At 41.9% G+C, this 21,085-nt stretch overlaps 1 protein-coding gene across 2 annotated transcripts in view; it reads left to right on the forward strand.

Moving 5' to 3' along the window:
* Adamts12 (ADAM metallopeptidase with thrombospondin type 1 motif, 12) overlaps window positions 1–21,085 on the forward strand; it is a 294,742-nt gene that overhangs the window by 261,425 nt on the left and 12,232 nt on the right. Inside the window, exons 21-23 of one of the 2 annotated variants that reach the window (NM_001106420.4) lie at window positions 4,118–4,297; window positions 7,499–7,642; window positions 12,229–12,388. In NM_001106420.4, coding sequence (NP_001099890.2) covers window positions 4,118–4,297; window positions 7,499–7,642; window positions 12,229–12,388 — 484 coding nt within the window. Of the gene's footprint in view, window positions 1–2,144; window positions 4,064–4,117; window positions 4,298–7,498; window positions 7,643–12,228; window positions 12,389–21,085 lie in introns of those variants that run through there. The other variant, XM_039101948.2, reaches the window with a different exon arrangement.

Here is a 21,085-nt window from a genome sequence, read left to right on the forward strand (position 1 = left end):
TCACACAATCCTAGAAACTATCTACAACTGGCAAAAACCACACCTCTGCTAGAGCACTAGGCAAATCATAGTCAGATGCTGGGGACTGTCTGAAGCATCCCCACATCTCCAAACCTGGTATTAAAACGAAAGCACATTTTTATAGTATTTCTGTGTTTTTAAAAGAAAAAGATTCCATAACTTTTAAAAACGTCACTACAAATAGTTTTATTAGTTGTTTGAGAAACTCATAATTTGTATTTTGATCTTATTCGTGCCCAGACTCCTCCAGATACAGACCCCTTTCTGTACCAATCTAATTTTGTGTCCTTGTGTTTCTTAACTCGTACAAGTCCTGTTTGTGCCATTCACATATTCTTGGGTCACTACTGGATTTTAAAGGTCTTGTGAATGTGTTTAGCATTTAAAAAAAGAGTAAAAAGCAAGACTTCCTTTTACATTCTATATCCTAGTTTAATATTTGACCTGAAGCTTTGGATGTTCTCAAATCACAACACAGTATAACTGAGGTGATCTTCTCACACTTGGGAATGTTGGGACCATTTAATCACCCAGCTTATCCTTATTTGGATATCAGTGAAAAAAATGGAGTTTTTGGGAAGTCATTTATCCAAGCTCATGCAGCCATTTGGTGCCAGGGTTATAATGAATGCCATGTGATGACCCCTGACCCTGTGCTCCTTAACTTCCTCATTGTATGTTTCTGAAGACTCTGTATGAATCTAGTGTGAAAAGATAACACATATCAAAAGCATCCCCAAGAAGAAGAGGTGAGCATTTCCTTTTCTTTCTATTAGTGAATCCAGCAATAAAGGTATTTTTACTTTCTTTAATTTTATAAACTTAATATAAAAAATTGCAAATAGATTAAAATATCTCACACTCATCCACCATCAAAACAACAGAAAATCCTTGATAGAATGGAATTTATTTCCATTTTACTTTGATTTGGTTTGCAAAACACTTCAGTGACTGTGGCTGACACTGTAACTGGAGAACCATCAGACTTACTTGATTTTGACAGAGCATTAGCTAGTTTTCTTGCTCCCTTATTCTGACTCCTGTCCTCAGTCTGGCCGACAGGCTCCATACTAGGCAATGCAAGTGGGGCAAGAAGAAAATGAGTGCATCAATTGGCATTCTGCACACAAAAGCGAAACGGCATTAGGAGTGAAGTGATTTCAATATGCTGCCACTTCTGCCTTGTTAATGGAAACTTAAGACCCCTATGAAAACAAAACAGAGGGATGGATTTAGAGAGCATCTTCCCTTGTGACTGCCTGCGGCATGTTAGTAAATGTCACTTCCCATTGAATATGTGTAAACTTTCAACAATAGAATAATGCTAATTTGAGGATTGTATTGGGGAATAGTGGCTTATAGCAACAAATAGAACATGAAAAAATAAAAATCTCATTTTACACTTATTTCTTGGGAAATTTTCTTCTCCTCCTTCTCCTAACAGAGCTTATTATAAATTAGCAGCTACTTTTATTTTTTTTTACATGTGCTTAACACACAGGAAGATAAAGATTTGTGTGTGTGTGTGTGTGTGTGTGTGTGTGTGTGTGTGTGTGTGTGTGTTTTGTTGGAGCTGTCAGGCTAGTGTTGATCACACTTGACTTGTGAAAACATTAGAGCACCCATCTACCTCTTGGGCAAGCGAGCCCATGTCTTGCCATGTTACAGATGATGCTGTTTAGTGTTGACAACTTGACAGGGTCCAGCTGACTAGGCATGCTCACAAAGGTTATCTTAATTAGCTTAATTGAGTTGGGAAGCCCTTTCTTTTGTGGGCGGCACCATTCCCTAGGTTAACTAAGCACAAGCATTCCTCTTTCTTCTTGACTGAGGATAGGGCGTAACCAGCTCCCTCAGATTCCTGCCACTGTGAGTCCTGTCATTATGGGCTATAACCTACAAATGTAGCTAAAATAAATTCTTTCAAATTGCTCTTTTTCCCCATGGAATTGTAATCATAACAATAGAAACAAACAAAGACACAGGTCAAGATTTTACCAGGTATCTTGGTGCAGGTTTCTGGACAGTGGGAGAAGGTGGAGCCGTAGCTTTGGAATCTTCTACTGAAAGGGATGTGAGGAATTTTCTCTACTCAGTCGCAACCCTACAATGATGATTTCTAGGAAATCCAGGAGTGTGTCATATTTCCAGATTGGAGAGGAGGGTCAGAGGACAACATACAGACACCCTCCAGGAGTATATGTCCTTTCTTGGTGATACATTCTCAGTCAAGACTGTCAATGAAATCACTGTGAAGAATGGAGAGGTAAGGACACTTGCTGGGCAGAGAGGCACACATATCTGGAATCCTAGTGCTCGGGAGACTGAGGCTGGATGTTCAGGATGTCAGACTAGGCTAGGCCACATAGCAAGACACCCTATCTCAAAAACAAAAAAAAACAAAAAAAACAAAAACAAAAACAAAAAAGAAAGAAAAGAGAAGGAAGGAAGGAAGGAAGGAAGGAAGGAAGGAAGGAGGCAGACATTGGCTTTCCCTTTGGGGGTCAAACTAGCAGTTTCTCAGAATTCATTTTCTTGATTCAACAAATCCATTTTGGCCATTCATGCTTGTCTGGCCCCATGCTGAGTGCCTGTGGTACAGTGCTGAATGGACACTTAGGGCACTTCTTCCATGGTGGTGACAGTGTTAGAAACTATGGACAAAATAACTGAGGTTTCTGTGTGTGTTTCAAATGCTATGCCATGGAGAGAGGAGAAGTGGAAACAAATAACCAGAGCATGTTTGGTTTAAGGAAGACCTTGGCTTTAAAAAGTAGTGAGATGGCCCAGTGGGAAGTGGCGATTGCCTCACAAGCCTGAGGGCCTGGGTTTTAGCCCCAGAATGCATTTAAGTTAAAGGTAGAGAATCAACTTCCCAGAGCTGTTCCCAGATTGTCACATGTGTGCCACAGTGGTGGACACATGCTGATACCCACAAATCATAGGAAGCACTGTGGTAAGTAAGGTCTGTTAAAAATGCTCTCATTTAATCTGATGCTCGAACAAAGGAAAGAGTGGTAGCACAATTCGGAAAGCAGAAGAAGGGACATGTAGGATGTAAGGACCATTAGGGCACACTGTTACACTGGGAGAGTCTACTGATGAGTCCAGGTATCTGTCCTCCCATTTCAGGTCCAAACACACAGCAAATGCAAATGGTGAGGGATCAGGAAAGCGCTCAAAACAAATGGGAGACAGATGAGAGACTAAGTCATGGCCACAGGCAGCCTAAGCTACCAGTGCTACCCTGGTCCAAATGACATGGAAAGCTGGGAGGTGAACCCTGCAGTTTGCAGATACAGAGCAGGATGCAGGGACTGTTTCGAAAGGTTGGAGTCCAGGGGGAGGGGCTATAATAGGGCTGGTTTGTGGGCTTTCTGTGAACATGTGCCCAGAAGGCAAACATTCAGTGATGGAGGCAGGTAATGACAGCTTTGCTCACTCCTGTGAGTCAAATCACTGAACTCTTACTCAGTCTGTTTCTAAAATATAATCCCTTCCTAAGAGGCATTATAACCTATCCTATATTCTGAGTCATGGATAAAACTGTTCTGTAGTGGAGCTCTGAGGGAGAAGTGAAGGGGACTTGTCAGAGTGGTCCTTCCCTGGGGACCAAAATGCCCTATCCCAGAAGGCCTTGGATGCTGATTTGCTTGAAGCAAATACAGATATTTAGCAGAAATGGCCACCATCTGAGTTAGGCCATAACCTGTGCTGGCCTCTCCAGATTCTCATCTTCTAGTAGCCTGTGAGATGAGAGTTAAACATCCCAGTTTACAAATATGCCCTCTGAGGCTCAAAGCTATCCAGTGGGAAATTATGTATCCATAATCAGCCAGGGACAAAACTGGGGTACTCACCCACTGCTGACAGACTTCCAAACTCTCACACTTTGAAACTCTGGTTTCTGATACCAGGAGACCCTATGTAAGAGGTCTGCTTATATGATTGCCTCTCCATAAATATGAAGGAAAGCAGGGTACATGCAGACTGGGCTTGAAGCCCATGCTAGGAGCCTGAACTTCTGCAGTGATGGAGTGTGGGGTCCTTGATGCCAAGAATTCAGCTGTTACCTGTGACTTTGCTCTCCATTCAGTGCTCTCGAAACTGCAGTGGAGGTTTCAAGATTCGTGAGGTTCAGTGCATGGACGGCGTGGACCATCACCGGAGCCTGAGGCCATTTCACTGTCAGTTCCTGGCCGGCGTTCCTCCTCCGCTGAGTATGAGCTGTAATCTGGAGCCTTGCGAAGAGTGGAAAGTGGAACCCTGGAGCCAGGTATGCTGCTCAGTAGGGACACGCAGCATCTCAGAGACTGAGTCTGATAGACCATGAATTGTTGTGTTAACACATGAGTTTAGAAGTTACAGAAGACCACACTGGAATCATGCCAAAGATTCAGTTCCATTTAGTGACCCCACCCTGTATGAGGGAAGCAGCCACCTTGCAGGAGCTGAAAAAATTCCACTGGGAAAATGATATGGTACGTTTTCAACTATGACAGCGAAGTGCTTTATTAGAACGTGATCTCACAATGGACATATTGTTTAATCAGAGGCCCTGCTGGGGATATGAACACATGAGATGATTCAAAATAGACGACTTTGATGAGCAATGTATAATAATAGCCTTGCACACCTGTCTAAGCCTTCTTCAGTCAGGCTGAGAATAATGGTCAGATCCTTCTCATCCCATATAATTTTAGATTTATATCTCAGCTAAATACATGGAAGACTGTTTGCACAAATAAAAGAAAGCGTGCATGTCTCTTTTGTAGGATGGTTATCTCTGCTGGATTTTGGTGTCTAGAGTGTGAAAACAAGATTATTTTCCTCTGGTAAAGTATGATAGTCTCATTTCCCAGTAGATAAACACACCAATGGTTAAAACATACTCCCAAGTATGCCCACGCACCAAAGATGAGAAGCCAAAACTATAAGGCACTGTGAGTGTGTACATGGGGTATTTTATTGCCTGTTTTAATTCTCACAATGACATTAGGCAGTAGGTCTTACTCATTCCATTTTATAGATTTTTTAACTCAATGAGGCTAAGAAATACACCTGAGGTTCCACAACTAGAAAATAAATGATAAAGTACTTATTCAAGCAGCAGTCAGTGCCTATATAGAACTTGACTCAATGAGCATTAAGCAGAGAGATAACTAGGGAGAAGGACCGAGTCATTAACTCTTTTATGGGTACCTGCAATGCATACAGGAAGGTAACAGATATGAATATAGTGAAACTGTTCAAAATAGACTACTCTGATGGGCAATGTATAATAGACTGTCCAAGCCTTCTGCAGTCAGGCTGACAATAATGGTCAGGTTCTTCTCACCCCATATAATTTCAGATTCAGAGCCTGAAGACACAGACTTAGTACAGATAACTGACTTCCACTGGGACTTTGTACTTCACTCTGGGCCACTAACTCATGTTGATGCCTAGGTATCAGAACCACCCTGTGGTGTTGCCTGGGTTAGTGTGGGACATTAAGACACTGTCTTCTAGTTCCCTGTTTCCCCTCCTTCCTTTTCTTTCTAAACTCTGGAATGGAGTACCTGTTGTTCCCACACCTCCCAGGCCTCCAAGTTCCTCTCATACGCTAACTAAGCCTAACTTGGACCTGCTTAGGCAAAGAAGTTGAGATATACTGGCCAGAGAAATAGCATTTTCAGGCTATCAAAGATGATCAGTCAAAGACCAGTAGTGGTGGCACACACCTTTAAGCTTGCCATGTGGAGAGGCAGAGGATTGCAAATCTCTGTGAGTTGGAGGCCGGTATGGTCTACATAGTAAATTCCAGACCTGTCAGGCTGTATAGTGAGACCCTGAGTCAGTCCTCACAATGATGATCAGCCAGGTCTTCTTTCTTAAGGAAAAGATATTATTTTTGTATTTCCTCAGTAACTGGGGAGCCCCAATATTAATCTGTCCCCCCAAAGGCTTTCTACCACCAACTTTTCTAAATGTCTTTGTCCTGAGAAAACTACATCGTTGGAAGACATCTCTTTGAAGACACAATAGATATGGGAACGGTAACTCCTGGAGCTTTTCAAATATTGAACACCTTTAGATGTTTTTCATTAACCTATCTTAATGCTGCCCTATTTAATGGCTTGTTGCCCTGAGAATATTCTGGGCCCATTTGGGAAATGTCAGACATCTCAGACTAATTAAAGGGCCAATGTATTTTAGCTATGGCAATGCCTCTACATCAGTGGCAATCAAATGTTGGTACATTTCCAAATCATCTTGTTAACATATAGAGGGATGGGATGATCCCCAGAGGGTCCAATTAGGGGGTCTCAGTTGGGAAGCTTGGAATATACAATGTATTTTGACCAAGTAGAAGGAAAAGAAGGTAAAAATAATCAGGATGGATTGGTGGTATCTACTTGGTCAAGTGGCCCTGAACCCATCTGCACATATGCAGAGCCATGGACTCCCAAGCTGGAATACTTGGTTCCTCACATGGGGTTACAAACAGATTGAATAAAAGATGGCAGAATGTAGGTTGTGTTTCAAAGCTGGAATTTTCTGAAGGTAACATGTCAGGGCATTTATTAAACATACATAACTATGTGTATATAATATTCCTGTTTTCTGTGACACTGCCATATGTATAGTGACTCATGTGATAGACCTGATTTTGACATTTTCAAGGTCTTCTCATTGTTTTTGCATTACTTTTCAGTGTGTTAGTGATGTTAATTTCTGCTTATAATTATCATGCACATGAGACCATGTATCATATAAAATCATTCTGATAAGCAACAAGCTGACATTTTAGAAGCATATCCCTACAACAATCCACCTTGCTAACTTGAGTTTCTAGTGTGAATATTATAATCTGTATATCACATTTCTTAGCAAACCCATCAATTTTACTAACTAAAGGAAACTTCCACTCTAAAATCTTATATATTGCAGAAGGAAGACCATCATATTTCATTAAGAAGTAAGCAATGTGTCTCCTTGCTTTTAAAATTAACTTAAAAGTGTATTTATGTATATGAGTGCCTGCATGTATTACAGCATAGGTGTCCCTGGTGCCTGCAGAGGCCAGAAAAGGGCATCAGATCTCCTGGCACTTGAGGTGGACAGTGTTAGCCACCATATGGGTGCTGGAAATCAAACCTGAGGCCTCTGGAAGAACAGCCAATGCTCTTAATTTCAGATCCGTCTCTCCAGCCCCATAATCACAAATTTAAAAACCTAAACGTTACATTGTTGTTATCAAAAACTTGTGCCACAGGGCAAAACTGATAACATGTCTGCTCTTTTACATTGGATATGCAGGTACCCTAACATCTATACTGAGAAACCGCTCCTTTAAGGAACCTGCGAAGATACTCCAGGTTCTCGTGTCAATACTGTGTTCTCTAGTACACAGCTGACAGGAGAGCAGATGTTTGCCCGTATCACTGAGTGCTCCGACACCCACTTTTTACCAACCGCCTGTGCTGTGTGTCAGTGTTCTAGGTCCTGTGGAGGCGGTGTTCAGGAGAGAGGAGTGTTTTGCCCAGGAGGTCTCTGCGACTGGACAAAAAGACCTGCATCCACTGTGCCCTGCAACAGACACCTTTGCTGTCACTGGGCCACTGGGAACTGGGAACTGGTAAGAGTTGGTTATAGGTGCTTTGTTCCACCTTGGCTTTCTACAAAGAAAATTTATAGCACATTTTTAAAATTTCTAAATTTCCTGGGAGGCAGGCTGGCTTTGGGGTCCAGGGGCAGGCATGTCAATCTGCCATGGATTCAGATTGAAAGGACCATGGGGCTCAGACATAGGGGGATAGAACCCATGTCTGCTGGGCTCTGTTGGTGCCCCAGGTGGTGTGGGTATTGCGGCAGGGGTCTCACTTGTGTCTCTAGTTATGGCAGACCTCCTGTGAGACAGGTAGGCTGGTGGGGGCGGGGGTTGCAGGCACGCCAATCTGCCAAGGGTTCAGATGGAGGTGCAGAGCAGAAGGACAATGGGACTCAGGGAGAGCTGGATGGACACTATTTCAATTACATTACATAGGTATATGTGCATGTGCTTATTAATTCATTGACTGGTTATATGTAATTTTAGATAAACATAAAATAATATAATTCCCTATGTCATTTTCAGATGTCCTTGGTGCCATTTGTCCCCCCTCTTCCCTCTTCCTCTGTGTTGCCCTCCTGCCCTGAACCCCAGTAAATTTCTCCCAACCATTTTTCCATTTCCCCCTTGATAGCAATGGTGTCCTATATTTTAATCATGCATCTGCATGCATGTTGTATGGGTGTGCAAGCTTAAGTGCAGTGCCCTTGGAGGACAGAAGGACGGGATACCCTACGGCTAGATTGCACGCCACCTGATGTTGGTGTTAGGCCCCAATCCTGAGTCCTCTGGAGGAGTGGGAAGCGCCCATAACTGCTAAGCCATCTCTCCAGCCCCTCGACCTTAGCTTCCCTACCCGTTTTTCCTTTGGACGCGTGGTGGACCTTCACTACTTGTACCTGACATGTCACATGTTTACATGTAACTGATATGCCATGTGTTTCCGTGTGTTTCACTTCCAGGTGTGTCAAAAGTTGCTTCATAGCTGCTGGGAGTTTGGGTTCATTATCTGGAGTTTAGAAGAGAGTGGAAAAAATACTTTCAAAAGGGAAAAGATCAGATAACAAAAATATTCCAGATGCTCCAGGCCAATAGAAAGGTTATTTTGGCCCTCAAGCCCTTGGGTTCCTTTCTTAGACTTAATTATAGTCACATATTGAAGCTTTAGGCTTAGTCTGACTTTGTGAGTTTAGGCCTTTCTTTTGTCCACAAAGCAGTTTGCCAGATGGCCAACCTGCTTGATGGTGAAGTAAACAAAATAATTAAACTATAAGTGAGAGAAAGATTATCATCCTAGCATTAATTACAAAATGGGATAAAAGTTCCACATCCCATAGACAAATTCTGCCAGTGTTCTGACTTATCCGATGTGAGGTCTACAGGAAATAGGGTAATGATTAATGTGAGAGGACTCAGTCCATGGTGAACAGTGCCCACACCTCTGGGCAAGTGGGTCTCTTTATATAACTGAGTAAGCTGGAGGGAAATCCAGGGAGCATCATGCTTCCATGGCTCCTGCCTCAATTCCTGCCTCCTGGTTCCTGCTTCATCTACCTAGATGATGAGTAGAGAAGCCAAATAAACCTTCCTTTCCCCAGAGACTGTGGTCAGTGTTTGCCATGGCAAGAGGAAACAAACTAATACACATACTCTTCATGCAACAATTTTATCTTAGAGTAAAGAAAAAGAAAGGGGGATTAAATGATCTAGGATGATAAACAGTAAGCCAGAAATCCCAAATTCCCAAAATGCTAGTCCACGATTTTCCCAGATTCTTGTTTGTTTATTCTCTTTCTTCCTTCCGACCTTTGTTACAGACTTATTGATACAGAATGTTTTACCTGAGTAGGCATTGTTTCATTGTTCCTTGCCAATACTTGTGGAAGATTTGATTAAAATTATATTCAGATTTAGTCTCAGAAAACTCTTTTACATTTAAACAAGAGCCATCACCCCCCCCCCGTGCTTCATGCTTTATGTACAGTAAAATAAAATAGACAAATAGACATGAAGAAAGAGTCACATTTGCCATCCTGTCATCTGTGAGGTCTCTGTAAGGTGTGAGGTTTGGTGTTCAGAGTTGATTGCTAGTATTCCTGCATGAAAATTCTCTTATCTAGTGTTCTGAGCCTCCAATCATTTTTCAAGTGGCAAATGAGTCCTTTAAGCTTAATGACTTTCCCATTTAGCAACTTTTTGAGCTAGTCAGTCAGTGGGCATTTGTGGAACATCATGTTCATTGCTGTGAAACCTAAAGAATGGGGAACTTGATTCTACTCTGAAAACTTTTGCTCGGATGAGAAAGATAAGCCTAAGAAATAACAAACCACCTTCCACCAAGGTGGCATCAAAAGCAAAGGAGGAACCTCATGACCCTCCAAAGTCAAGTGAAGGCCTTAAGAGCTAAGAAGGTAGTGATGAAGGGCATCCACAGGCTACAAAAAGACCTTTGCACATCACCCAACTCCCAACAGCCCAAGTCCCTGTGGCTTTAGAGGTAGCCCAAACACCCTTGACAGGGCATGTGCGGAAGAAGCAAGCTTGACCACTATGCTATCAACAAATCCCCCCTGACCATTGAGTCAGCCATGAAGAAGAAAGAAGACAGCAACAAGACAGCAACGCCACTCCATTGTGGATATCAAGGCCAGCAAGCAGCAGATCAAACAGGCTGTGAAGAAACTCTATGACATTGATGTGGTCAAAGCCAATACCCTGATAAGGCCTGACAGACAGAAGGTGTATGTTTGACTGGCTCCTCATTGTGATGCTCTGTATGTTGCCAAGAAGATTGGGATCATCTGCACTGAGGAGAACTGGCTAATTCTAAATACACACCTTTTCCACCAGCTAAACAAATGAAAAAACCATAAGTGTGTATTGCCTCATAGTAGACAAAGCATGGAGCCAGCATAAAGGTCCCTCAGTGGATGAATGTAAAAACGACATGGAACAAACATAAACAGAACATCATTCTACCTTAGAAAGGAAGCCTACACACTGCATCATAGATGAACTAGCAGTAATTATGCTAACAGAAATAAGTTAGTCGAGGATGGGCTACTGTGTGCTTCTACTTAGTAAGATTCCTACAGAGATCAAAGGACATCCAAAAGATATGTTTACCAGGAGCTGGAATATAGATGGACGGTGGTGGTAAATGGTTTAAAAATACAGTTTCAATTTGCTAAGATTAAAATGTTCAATAGATGTTTGGTATACCCTTGAGAAGGTTCTTGAGGCTGCTACAGTATGTGCATAACAAAGATTAAAATAAACTTGTTTCCGGTGTCATGCACCTGGAACGCCAGTACCTGGGAGCAGGAGACAGAATCATCAATAGAGCGACATACCAAGACCTTGTCTCAAAAACTAAACAGAAAGTGTGTGTGTGTGTGTGTGTGTGTGTGTGTGTGTGTGTGTGTGTGTTGTGCACAGGCTGACAATAGGAACTTTTATGAATCTTTGTATTTTGCAACAAATAAAAGAATTTATAAAATAGTCATAATTTCTTACATTCTTAAGAATTGCCTCAAGGAAGTTGCTTCAACAAACCAGAGACTAACCCTCCTACTGCATGTGCCCAGCCCTGGTGTTGTATAGCATCTGACATACGAGTAGAGCTGGAGATCAATCATGGGACAGCAAGCCTGAAACTCAAAGGCCCATATACCCGTTCCCGCCCTATTTACATGAAGTCTTTATTCAGCCCTATGTCCATTTCCGGTTGATCTCTCGCCAACTTCTTTCATTCTACTCTTATCCCTCCTAACAATGCCATCCCTTCTTCTCTAGACCCAAACGAATACCAGAGAAACCAGAAAACACTATGACTTAAATAGTGAATTTTCTTCTCTTTTTCTTTCAATTCAACCTGTCTTCTTATGGTTCACATCATGTCTTCATAGTATCAAGGTGAATGCTTCTCATGCATTCACGGTGTCGAGAGGAGTGCTTAGATTGAGAGTTTTCATCAGAATCAAGGCTATAAACCCTCTAAACACCATCTTTCATCCTCATTCCTCCATACATGTGTGCTCCATCACACTCACTTTGCATGATGCAACAGAAAATCTGGTTTCTCATTCTCTATGGTTGGCAGAATGCATAGCCACCGACCATACCTTCTTGTGCGTCATTCACCTTCAAATGGAATCCCTCTCTGTGTCTCTCTTACAAATTTCCAAGGAAGTGGTTAACTGGTTCATCTTGGCTGAAGTACCTTCTCCTAGATGAGTCAAGAACGGTATAGTAAGCATGGATCTGCGGCACTAGCATTAGCATCTAAACCTCTATGCTGTAGCTGTGTCATAGGAGCATTGGGGCATTCTCAAATGTGGGGGAAAGGAACACATTTTACAGAGAACTCATCTCCATAATGTGAGGCCACAGTCATCCCAACAGCCTTGAAAGCAGGGCTCTTCCTAAACGCACGTCTTGGACTGCTTTGGATTTCAACTACAGCAATGTAGTACTTTATTACAGCTTAGTCTCCCAGCAAACCTAGTTCCAAATGGCTCGTGGGAATTTAGATTTCTCTCATTGACTATGGTGGGATGCTCCCTCAGCAGTCCTGGGGAAGAAGTTCAACTCTTTCTGTGTCTCTCTTTCAGTGCACCACTTCCTGTGGTGGTGGCTCTCAGAAGAGGACCGTTCATTGCATCCCTTCAGAAAACAGTACAACTGAAGATCAAGACCAGTGTTTCTGTGACCACCAAGCCAGACCCCCAGAATTCCAAAACTGCAACCAGCAAGCCTGCCGGAAGAGTGCTGGTAGGTGACTGGGTTGCTCAGGTGGAGCAGGGCTGCAGGGGTGGAGACTGCGTTGTGTAAGGCATCCTTCACAATTCAGCTTGAGGATAGTTCTCTGGCCCCTTGGCTGAACAGAAAATCTCAATGCAGAGGAAGCTAGACAGCAACTTTCAGAGGAAGTGATATGATTTAATAAATTTTGGTTGATTCTTTGATGAGTTACTGTATCTTTACATCTGATCTCCTGTCTCAGAGCATATTTATGCTGATGGCATCCCACAGAGATAAGAATTACTTTGGGTTTCTTTTCTTTCCTTTGTTTGCAGATGTCTGATATTCTACCCTTTCTCAGGAATCCATCCAAGTACAGAATAAATATACTGTCTTAGGTCAGGTTGCTCAGAAGCAAGCTCTGAAGTGAATTTCATTAAGGACATAATCTCAGGGAAGATAATTAGGGAGAGGAAGAAGGGAAGAAGCATAACATAAAAAAAAACAAAAAAAAAACAAAAACAGGCACAGCCAGGATGGCCCAGTACACTAAGCTCTCTTGGGCTACCTGAGGGGAATTGAATTTGCCAGCATTTAAAGCTCCATACTAAAGACAAAGGTGCTCTGGTAATCTGTGACAGTCTTTCTACGAGTCAGGATATCTTGAAATTAAAGGTAGAAGACTGCAGTTAATTCATGTAAAGGGAGATGAACAAGGACAGAGGCGAAGGTCGAGAGACGAGATCCAGGTGCTACTTGTAAGAGTCTGGATTTTGTGGCAGAGGAAGGAGATAAACGCTGTTCCTGTATTTCTTTTTTTTTTCATAGCAGGCAAAAGATTTAACCTATATTTCACGAATGGAGATATAACAAATGACAACTAATCACAGAAAAACCTTCTTGACATTATGAGTTTTTAGAGAAATGCAAAATATTACCATTTAGAATGACAACCATGAAAAACTAATACAATACCACATCCTGACAAGACTGTATAGCAACTAGACCTTTGCTATATTCCTTATGATACTACAAAATCATACAGTTATCTTAGAAATCACTGACAGTTTCTTCAAAAGATAAGTCTATATCTACTGTGTAGTGAAGGCATTATTTGTTAAGTGTTTACTTTAGACAAAAAATATTTATATTCTTTGCAAAATCTATATATAGATGCTTGCAAAATAGCTATCGACAAGCTCCTTAAACAAGAGATAAATGAGATGTTCCTTAATGGAAGAAACTGGAAAATAAATTGATATATCTACACAATGAGATACTACTTAACAATATAAAGAAGCACGGTAGTGACAATACAATAATATAGAAAAATGATAAATCTCTAAGATGTTACGCTGAGTGAAAGAAGCCAGTCTCAAAAGATTATATAGTGTACAGTTCTGTTTGCATTATGTCAAGGAAAACAGCAAAACTGTAGGGAAGAGAGAAAAGCTTAGTATGTCATGTCTTATGAGAAAGAGAATATGATGGTATTCTGTTGCATATGATTACATGTTCATTTTATTTTTTTTTTACATTTTATTTTATTTTTTTTATTAACTTGAGTATTTCTTATATACATTTCGAGTGTTATTCCCTTTCCCGGTATCCGGGCAAACATCCCCCTCCCCCCCCTTCCTTATGGGTGTTCCCCTCCCAACCCTCCCCCCATTGCCGCCCTCCCCCCAACAATCACGTTCACTGGGGGTTCAGTCTTAGCAGGACCCAGGGCTTCCCCTTCCACTGGTGCTCTTACTAGGATATTCATTGCTACCTATGAGGTCAGAGTCCAGGGTCAGTCCATGTATAGTCTTTAGGTAGTGACTTAGTCCCTGGAAGCTCTGGTTGCTTGGCATTGAGGTACATATGGGGTCTCGAGCCCCTTCAAGCTCTTCCAGTTCTTTCTCTGATTCCTTCAACGGGGGTCCTATTCTCAGTTCAGTGGTTTGCTGCTGGCATTCGCCTCTGTATTTGCTGTATTCTGGCTGTGTCTCTCAGGAGCGATCTATATCCGGCTCCTGTCGGTCTGCACTTCTTTGCTTCATCCATCTTGTCTAATTGGGTGGCTGTATATGTATGGGCCACATGTGGGGCAGGCTCTGAATGGGTGTTCCTTCTGTGTCTGTTTTAATCTTTTCCTCTCTATTCCCTGCCAAGGGTATTCTTGTTCCCCTTTTAAAGAAGGAGTGAAGCATTCACATTTTGATCATCCGTCTTGAGTTTCATTTGTTCTAGGCATCTAGGGTAATTCAAGCATTTGGGCTAATAGCCACTTATCAATGAGTGCATGCCATGTATGTCTTACTGTGATTGGGTTAGCTCACTCAGGATGATATTTTCCAGTTCCAACCATTTGCCTATGAATTTCATAAAGTCGTTGTTTTTGATAGCTGAGTAATATTCCATTGTGTAGATGTACCACATTTTCTGTATCCATTCCTCTGTTGAAGGGCATCTGGGTTCTTTCCAGCTTCTGGCTATTAATAAACAAGGCTGCAATGAACATAGTGGAGCACGTGTCTTTTTTATATGTTGGGGCATCTTTTGGGTATATGCCCAAGAGAGGTATAGTTGGATCCTCAGGCAGTTCAATGTCCAATTTTCTGAGGATCCTCCAGACTGATTTCCAGAATGGTTGTACCAGTATGCAATCCCACCAACAATGAAGGAGTGTTCCTCTTTCTCCACATCCTCGCCAGCATCTGTTGTCCGCTGAGTTTTTGATCTTAGCCATTCTCACTGGTGTGAGGTGAAATCTCAGGGTTGTTTTGATTTGCATTTCCCTTATGACTAAAGATGTTGAACATTTCTTTAGGTGTTTCTCAGCCATTTGGCATTCCTCAGCTGTGAATTCTTTGTTTAGCTCTGAACCCCATTTTTAATAGGGTTATTTGTTTCCCTGCGGTCTAACTTCTTGAGTTCTTTGTATATTTTGGATATAAGGCCTCTATCTGTTGTAGGATTGGTAAAGATCTTTTCCCAATCTGTTGGTTGCCGTTTTGTCCTAACCACAGTGTCGTTTGCCTTACAGAAGCCTTGCAGTTTTTTGAGATCCCATTTGTCGATTCTTGATCTTAGAGCGTAAGCCATTGGTGTTTTGTTCAGGAAATTTTTTCCAGTGCCCATGTGTTCCAGATGCTTCCCCAGTTTTTCTTCTATTAGTTTGAGTGTGTCTGGTTTGATGTGGAGGTCCTTGATCCACTTGGACTTAAGCTTTGTACAGGGTGATAAGCATGGATCAATCTGCATTCTTCTACATGTTGACCTCCAGTTGAACCAGCACCATTTGCTGAAAATGCTATCTTTTTTCCATTTGATGGTTTTGGCTCCTTTGTCAAAAATCAAGTGACCATAGGTGTGTGGGTTCATTTCTGGGTCTTCAATTCTATTCCATTGGTCTATCTGTCTGTCTCTGTACCAATACCATGCAGTTTTTATCACTATTGCTCTGTAATACTGCTTGAGTTCAGGGATAGTGATTCCCCCTGAAGTCCTTTTATTGTTGAGGATAGCTTTAGCTATCCTGGGTTTTTTGTTATTCCAGATGAATTTGCAAATTGTTCTGTCTAACTCTTTGAAGAATTGGATTGGTATTTTGATGGGGATTGCATTGAATCTGTAGATTGCTTTTGGTAAAATGGCCATTTTTACTACATTAATCCTGCCAATCCATGAGCATGGGAGATCTTTCCATCTTCTGAGGTCTTCTTCAATTTCTTTCCTCAGTGTCTTGAAGTTCTTATTGTACAGATCTTTTACTTGCTTTGTTAAAGTCACACCGAGGTACTTTATATTATTTGGGTCTATTATGAAGGGTGTCGTTTCCCTAATTTCTTTCTCGGCTTGTTTCTCTTTTGTGTAGAGGAAGGCAACTGATATATTTGAGTTAATTTTATAACCAGCCACTTTGCTGAAGTTGTTTATCAGCTTTAGTAGTTCTCTGGTGGAACTTTTGGGATCACTTAAATATACTATCATATCATCTTCAAATAGTGATATTTTGACTTCTTCTTTTCCGATCTGTATCCCCTTGACCTCCTTTTGTTGTCTGATTGCTCTGGCTAGAACTTCAAGAACTATATTGAATAAGTAGGGAGAGAGTGGGCAGCCTAGTCTAGCCCCTGATTTTAGTGGGATTGCTTCAAGTTTCTCTCCATTTAGTTTAATGTTAGCAACTGGTTTGCTGTATATGGCTTTTTTGTATATGCTGTATATGGCTGTATATGTTCAGGTATGGGCCTTGAATTCCTATTCTTTCCAGGACTTTTATCATGAAGGGGTGTTGAATTTTGTCAAATGCTTTCTCAGCGTCTAATGAAATGATCATGTGGTTTTGTTCTTTCAGTTTGTTTATATAATGGATCACGTTGATGGTTTTCCTTATATTAAACCATCCCTGCATGCCTGGGATGAAGCCTACTTGGTCATGGTGGATGATTGTTTTGATGTGCTCTTGGATTCGGTTTGCCAGAATTTTGTTGAGTATTTTTGCGTCGATATTCATAAGGGAAATTGGTCTGAGGTTCTCTTTCTTTGTTGTGTCTTTGTGTGGTTTAGGTATAAGAGTAATTGTGGCTTCGTAGAAGGTATTCGGTAGTGATCTATCTGTTTCAATTTTGTGGAATAGTTTGGATAATATTGGTATGAGGTCTTCTATGAAGGTTTGATAGAATTCTGCACTAAACCCGTCTGGACCTGGGCTCTTTTTGGTTGGGAGACCTTTAATGACTGCTTCTATTTCCTTAGGAGTTATGGGATTGTTTAACTGGTTTATCTGTTCCTGATTTAACTTCGGTACCTGGTATCTGTCTAGGAAATTGTCCATTTCCTGCAGATTTTCAAGTTTTGTTGAATATAGGTTTTTATAGTAAGATCTGATGATTTTTTGAATTTCCTCTGAATCTGTAGTTATGTCTCCCTTTTCATTTCTGATTTTGTTAATTTGGACGCACTCTCTGTGTCCTCTCGTTAGTCTGGCTAAGGGTTTATCTATCTTGTTGATTTTCTCAAAGAACCAACTTTTGGTTCTGTTGATTCTTTCTATGGTCCTTTTTGTTTCTACTTGGTTGATTTCAGCTCTGAGTTTGATTATTTCCTGCCTTCTACTCCTCCTGGGTGTATTTGCTTCTTTTTGTTCTAGAGCTTTTAGGTGTGCTGTCAAGCTGCTGACATATGCTCTTTCCTGTTTCTTTCTGCAGGCACTCAGCGCTATGAGTTTTCCTCTTAGCACAGCTTTCATTGTGTCCCATAAGTTTGGGTATGTTGTACCTTCATTTTCATTAAATTCTAAAAAGTTTTTAATTTCTTTCTTTATTTCTTCCTTGACCAGTTTATCATTGAGTAGAGCATTGTTCAATTTCCAAGTATATGTGGGCATTCTTCCTTGATTGTTATTGAAGACCAGTTTTAGGCCGTGGTGGTCTGATAGCACGCATGGGATTATTTCTATCTTTCTGTACCTGTTGAGGCCCGTTTTTTGACCAATTATATGGTCAATTTTGGAGAAAGTACCATGAGGAGCTGAGAAGAAGGTATATCCTTTTGCTTTAGGATAGAATGTTCTATAAATATCCGTTAAGTCCATTTGGCTCATGACTTCTCTTAGTCTGTCTACATCACTGTTTAATTTCTGTTTCCATGATCTGTCCATTGATGAGAGTGGGGTGTTGAAGTCTCCCACTATTATTGTGTGAGGTGCAATGTGTGTTTTGAGCTTTAGTAAGGTTTCTTTTACATATGTAGGTACCCTTGTATTTGGGGCATAGATATTTAGGATTGAGAGTTCATCTTGGTGGATTTTTCCTTTGATGAATATGAAGTGTCCTTCCTTATCTTTCAACTTTTAGTTGAAAATTGATTTTATTTGATATTAGAATGGCTACTCCAGCTTGCTTCTTCTGACCATTTGCTTGGAAAATTGTTTTCCAGCCTTTCATTCTGAGGTAATGTCTGTCTTTGTCTCTGAGGTGTGTTTCCTGTAGGCAGCAGAATGCAGGGTCCTCGTTGCATATCCAGTTTGTTAATCTATGTCTTTTTATTGGGGAGTTGAGGCCATTGATGTTGAGAGATATTAAGGAATAGTGATTATTGCTTCCTGTTATATTCGTATTTGGATGTGAGGTTATGTTTGTGTGCTTTCATTCTCTTTGTTTTGTTGCCAAGACGATTAGTTTCTTGCTTCTTCTAGGGTATAGCTTGCCTCCTTATGTTGGGCTTTACCATTTATTATCCTTTGTAGTGCTGGATTTGTAGAAAGATATTGTGTAAATTTGGTTTTGTCATGGAATATCTTGGTTTCTCCATCTATGTTAATTGAGAGTTTTGCAGGATACAGTAACCTGGGCTGGCATTTGTGTTCTCTTAGGGTCTGTATGACATCAGTCCAGGATCTTCTGGCCTTCATAGTTTCTGGCGAGAAGTCTGGTGTGATTCTGATAGGTCTGCCTTTATATGTTACTTGACCTTTTTCCCTTACTGCTTTTAATATTCTTTCTTTATTTTGTGCGTTTGGTGTTTTGACTATTATGTGATGGGAGGTGTTTCTTTTCTGGTCCAATCTATTTGGAGTTCTGTAGGCTTCTTGTATGCCTATGGGTATCTCTTTTTTTAGGTTAGGGAAGTTTTCTTCTATGATTTTGTTGAAGATATTTACTGGTCCTTTGAGCTGGGAGTCTTCACTCTCTTCTATCCCTATTATCCTTAGGTTTGATCTTCTCATTGAGTCCTGGATTTCCTGTATGTTTTGGACCAGTAGCTTTTTCCGCTTTACATTATCTTTGACAGTTGAGTCAATGATTTCTATGGAATCTTCTGCTCCTGAGATTCTCTCTTCCATCTCTTGTATTCTGTTGGTGAAGCTTGTATCTATACCTCCTTGTCTCTTCTTTTGGTTTTCTATATCCAGGATTGTTTCCATGTGTTCTTTCTTGATTGCTTCTATTTCCATTTTTAATTCCTTCAACTGTTTGATTGTGTTTTCCTGGAATTCTTTCAGGGATTTTTGTGTCTCCTCTCTATGGGCTTCTACTTGTTTATTTATGTTTCCCTGGAATTCTTTCAGGCATTTTTGCGATTCCTCTCTGTAGGCTTCTACTTGTTTATTAATGTTTTCCTGTGTTTCTCTAAGGGAGTTCTTCACGTCTTTCTTGAAGTCTTCCAGCATCATGATCAAATATGATTTTGAAACTAGATCTTGCTTTTCTGGTGTGTTTGGACATTCCATGTTTGTTTTGGTGGGAGAATTGGGCTCCGATGATGCCATGTAGTCTAGGTTTCTGTTGCTTGGGTTCCTGCGCTTGCCTCTCGCCATCAGATTATCTCTAGTGTTACTTTGTTCTGCTATTTCTGACAGTGGCTAGACTGTCCCTATAAGCCTGTGTGTCAGGAGTGCTGTAGACCTGTTTTCCTGTTTTCTTTCAGCCAGTTATGGGGACAGAGTGTTCTGCTTTCGGGTGTGTAGTTTTTCCTCTGTACAGGTCTTCAGCTGTTCCTGTGGGCCTGTGTCTTGAGTTCACCAGGCAGGTCACTTGCAGCATACAAGTTAGTCTTACCTGTGGTCCCGAGGCTCAAGTTCACTCGCGGGTTGCTGTCCATGGGCTCTTTGCGGCGGCAGCAACCAGGAAGACCTGTGCCGCCCCTTCTGGGAGCTTCAGTGCACCAGGGTTCCAGATGGCCTTTGGTGTTTTCCTCTGGCATCCGAGATGTGTGTGCAGAGAGCAGTCTCTTCTGGTTTCCCAGGCTTGTCTGCCTCTCTGAAGGTTTAGCTCTCCCTCCCATGGGATTTGGGTGCAGAGAACTGTTTATCCGGTCTGTTTCCTTCAGGTTCCGGCGGTGTCTCAGGCAGGGGTCCTGCCGCTCCTGGGCCCTCCCCCACGGGAGCCCAGAGGCCTTATACAGTTTCCTCTTGGGCCAGGGATGTGGGCAGGGGTGGGCAGTGTTGGTGGTCTCTTCCGCTCTGCAGCCTCAGGAGTGCCCACCTGACCAGGCGGTGAGGTCTCTTTCCCACGGGGTCTGGGAGTAGAGATTTGCTGCGGGCCGGGATCCGCGGGTGTGGGACTTCCGGTAAACACAGGACGTGCCCGGTCCTAGAGGAATTCTGCCTCTATGTGTCCCGATTTCACCAGGCAGCTTTCTTGCAACAGACAAGTTGGTCTTACCTGTGGTCCCGAGGCTCAAGTTTGCTCGCGGGGTGCTGCCCACGGGCTCTCTGTGGCGGCAGCAACCAGGAAGTGTTCCTGTATTTCTTAACCAGGTGGCAGAGATGATGAAGTCACCTTGTTGGGGTAGGATTGGGAATAGCAGAAAGTCACGAGCTTAGGGTAGGCCATGTTTGTGAAGGGCTTTGCAGATCACTTACAAGTGGCATGTGCTTTGCTTCATGCTTAGGTGTGGAGTCCGGGAAAGAAGCCCGGGTTGGTAATCCTGATCACAATGTGCTGGGGAGAAATACTGTAAATAATGATTGTCACCTGTAGCTTTCTGACCTTTTGCACCTGTGGGTGGATTCCACTGTCCTCACTGGAAATATGAAAAGAAACCTCTGAGGGCTTATTTCCAGAGGTGCCAAACTCTTACAATAGAGTGTGGTGCCCAGACAAGCTGAATTGATATCTCCTAAGAGTTTGCTACAAATAGCCAATCACAGACCTCACCCCTAACCTACTGAATTAGACTGTGCCCTTAAACATCCCATAGATGATCCAGGTGCCTATTGGAATCTGAAGGGCA

This window comes from Rattus norvegicus, chromosome 2 (genome assembly GCF_036323735.1).
Source record: "Rattus norvegicus strain BN/NHsdMcwi chromosome 2, GRCr8, whole genome shotgun sequence".
Lineage (NCBI taxonomy): Eukaryota > Metazoa > Chordata > Mammalia > Rodentia > Muridae > Rattus > Rattus norvegicus.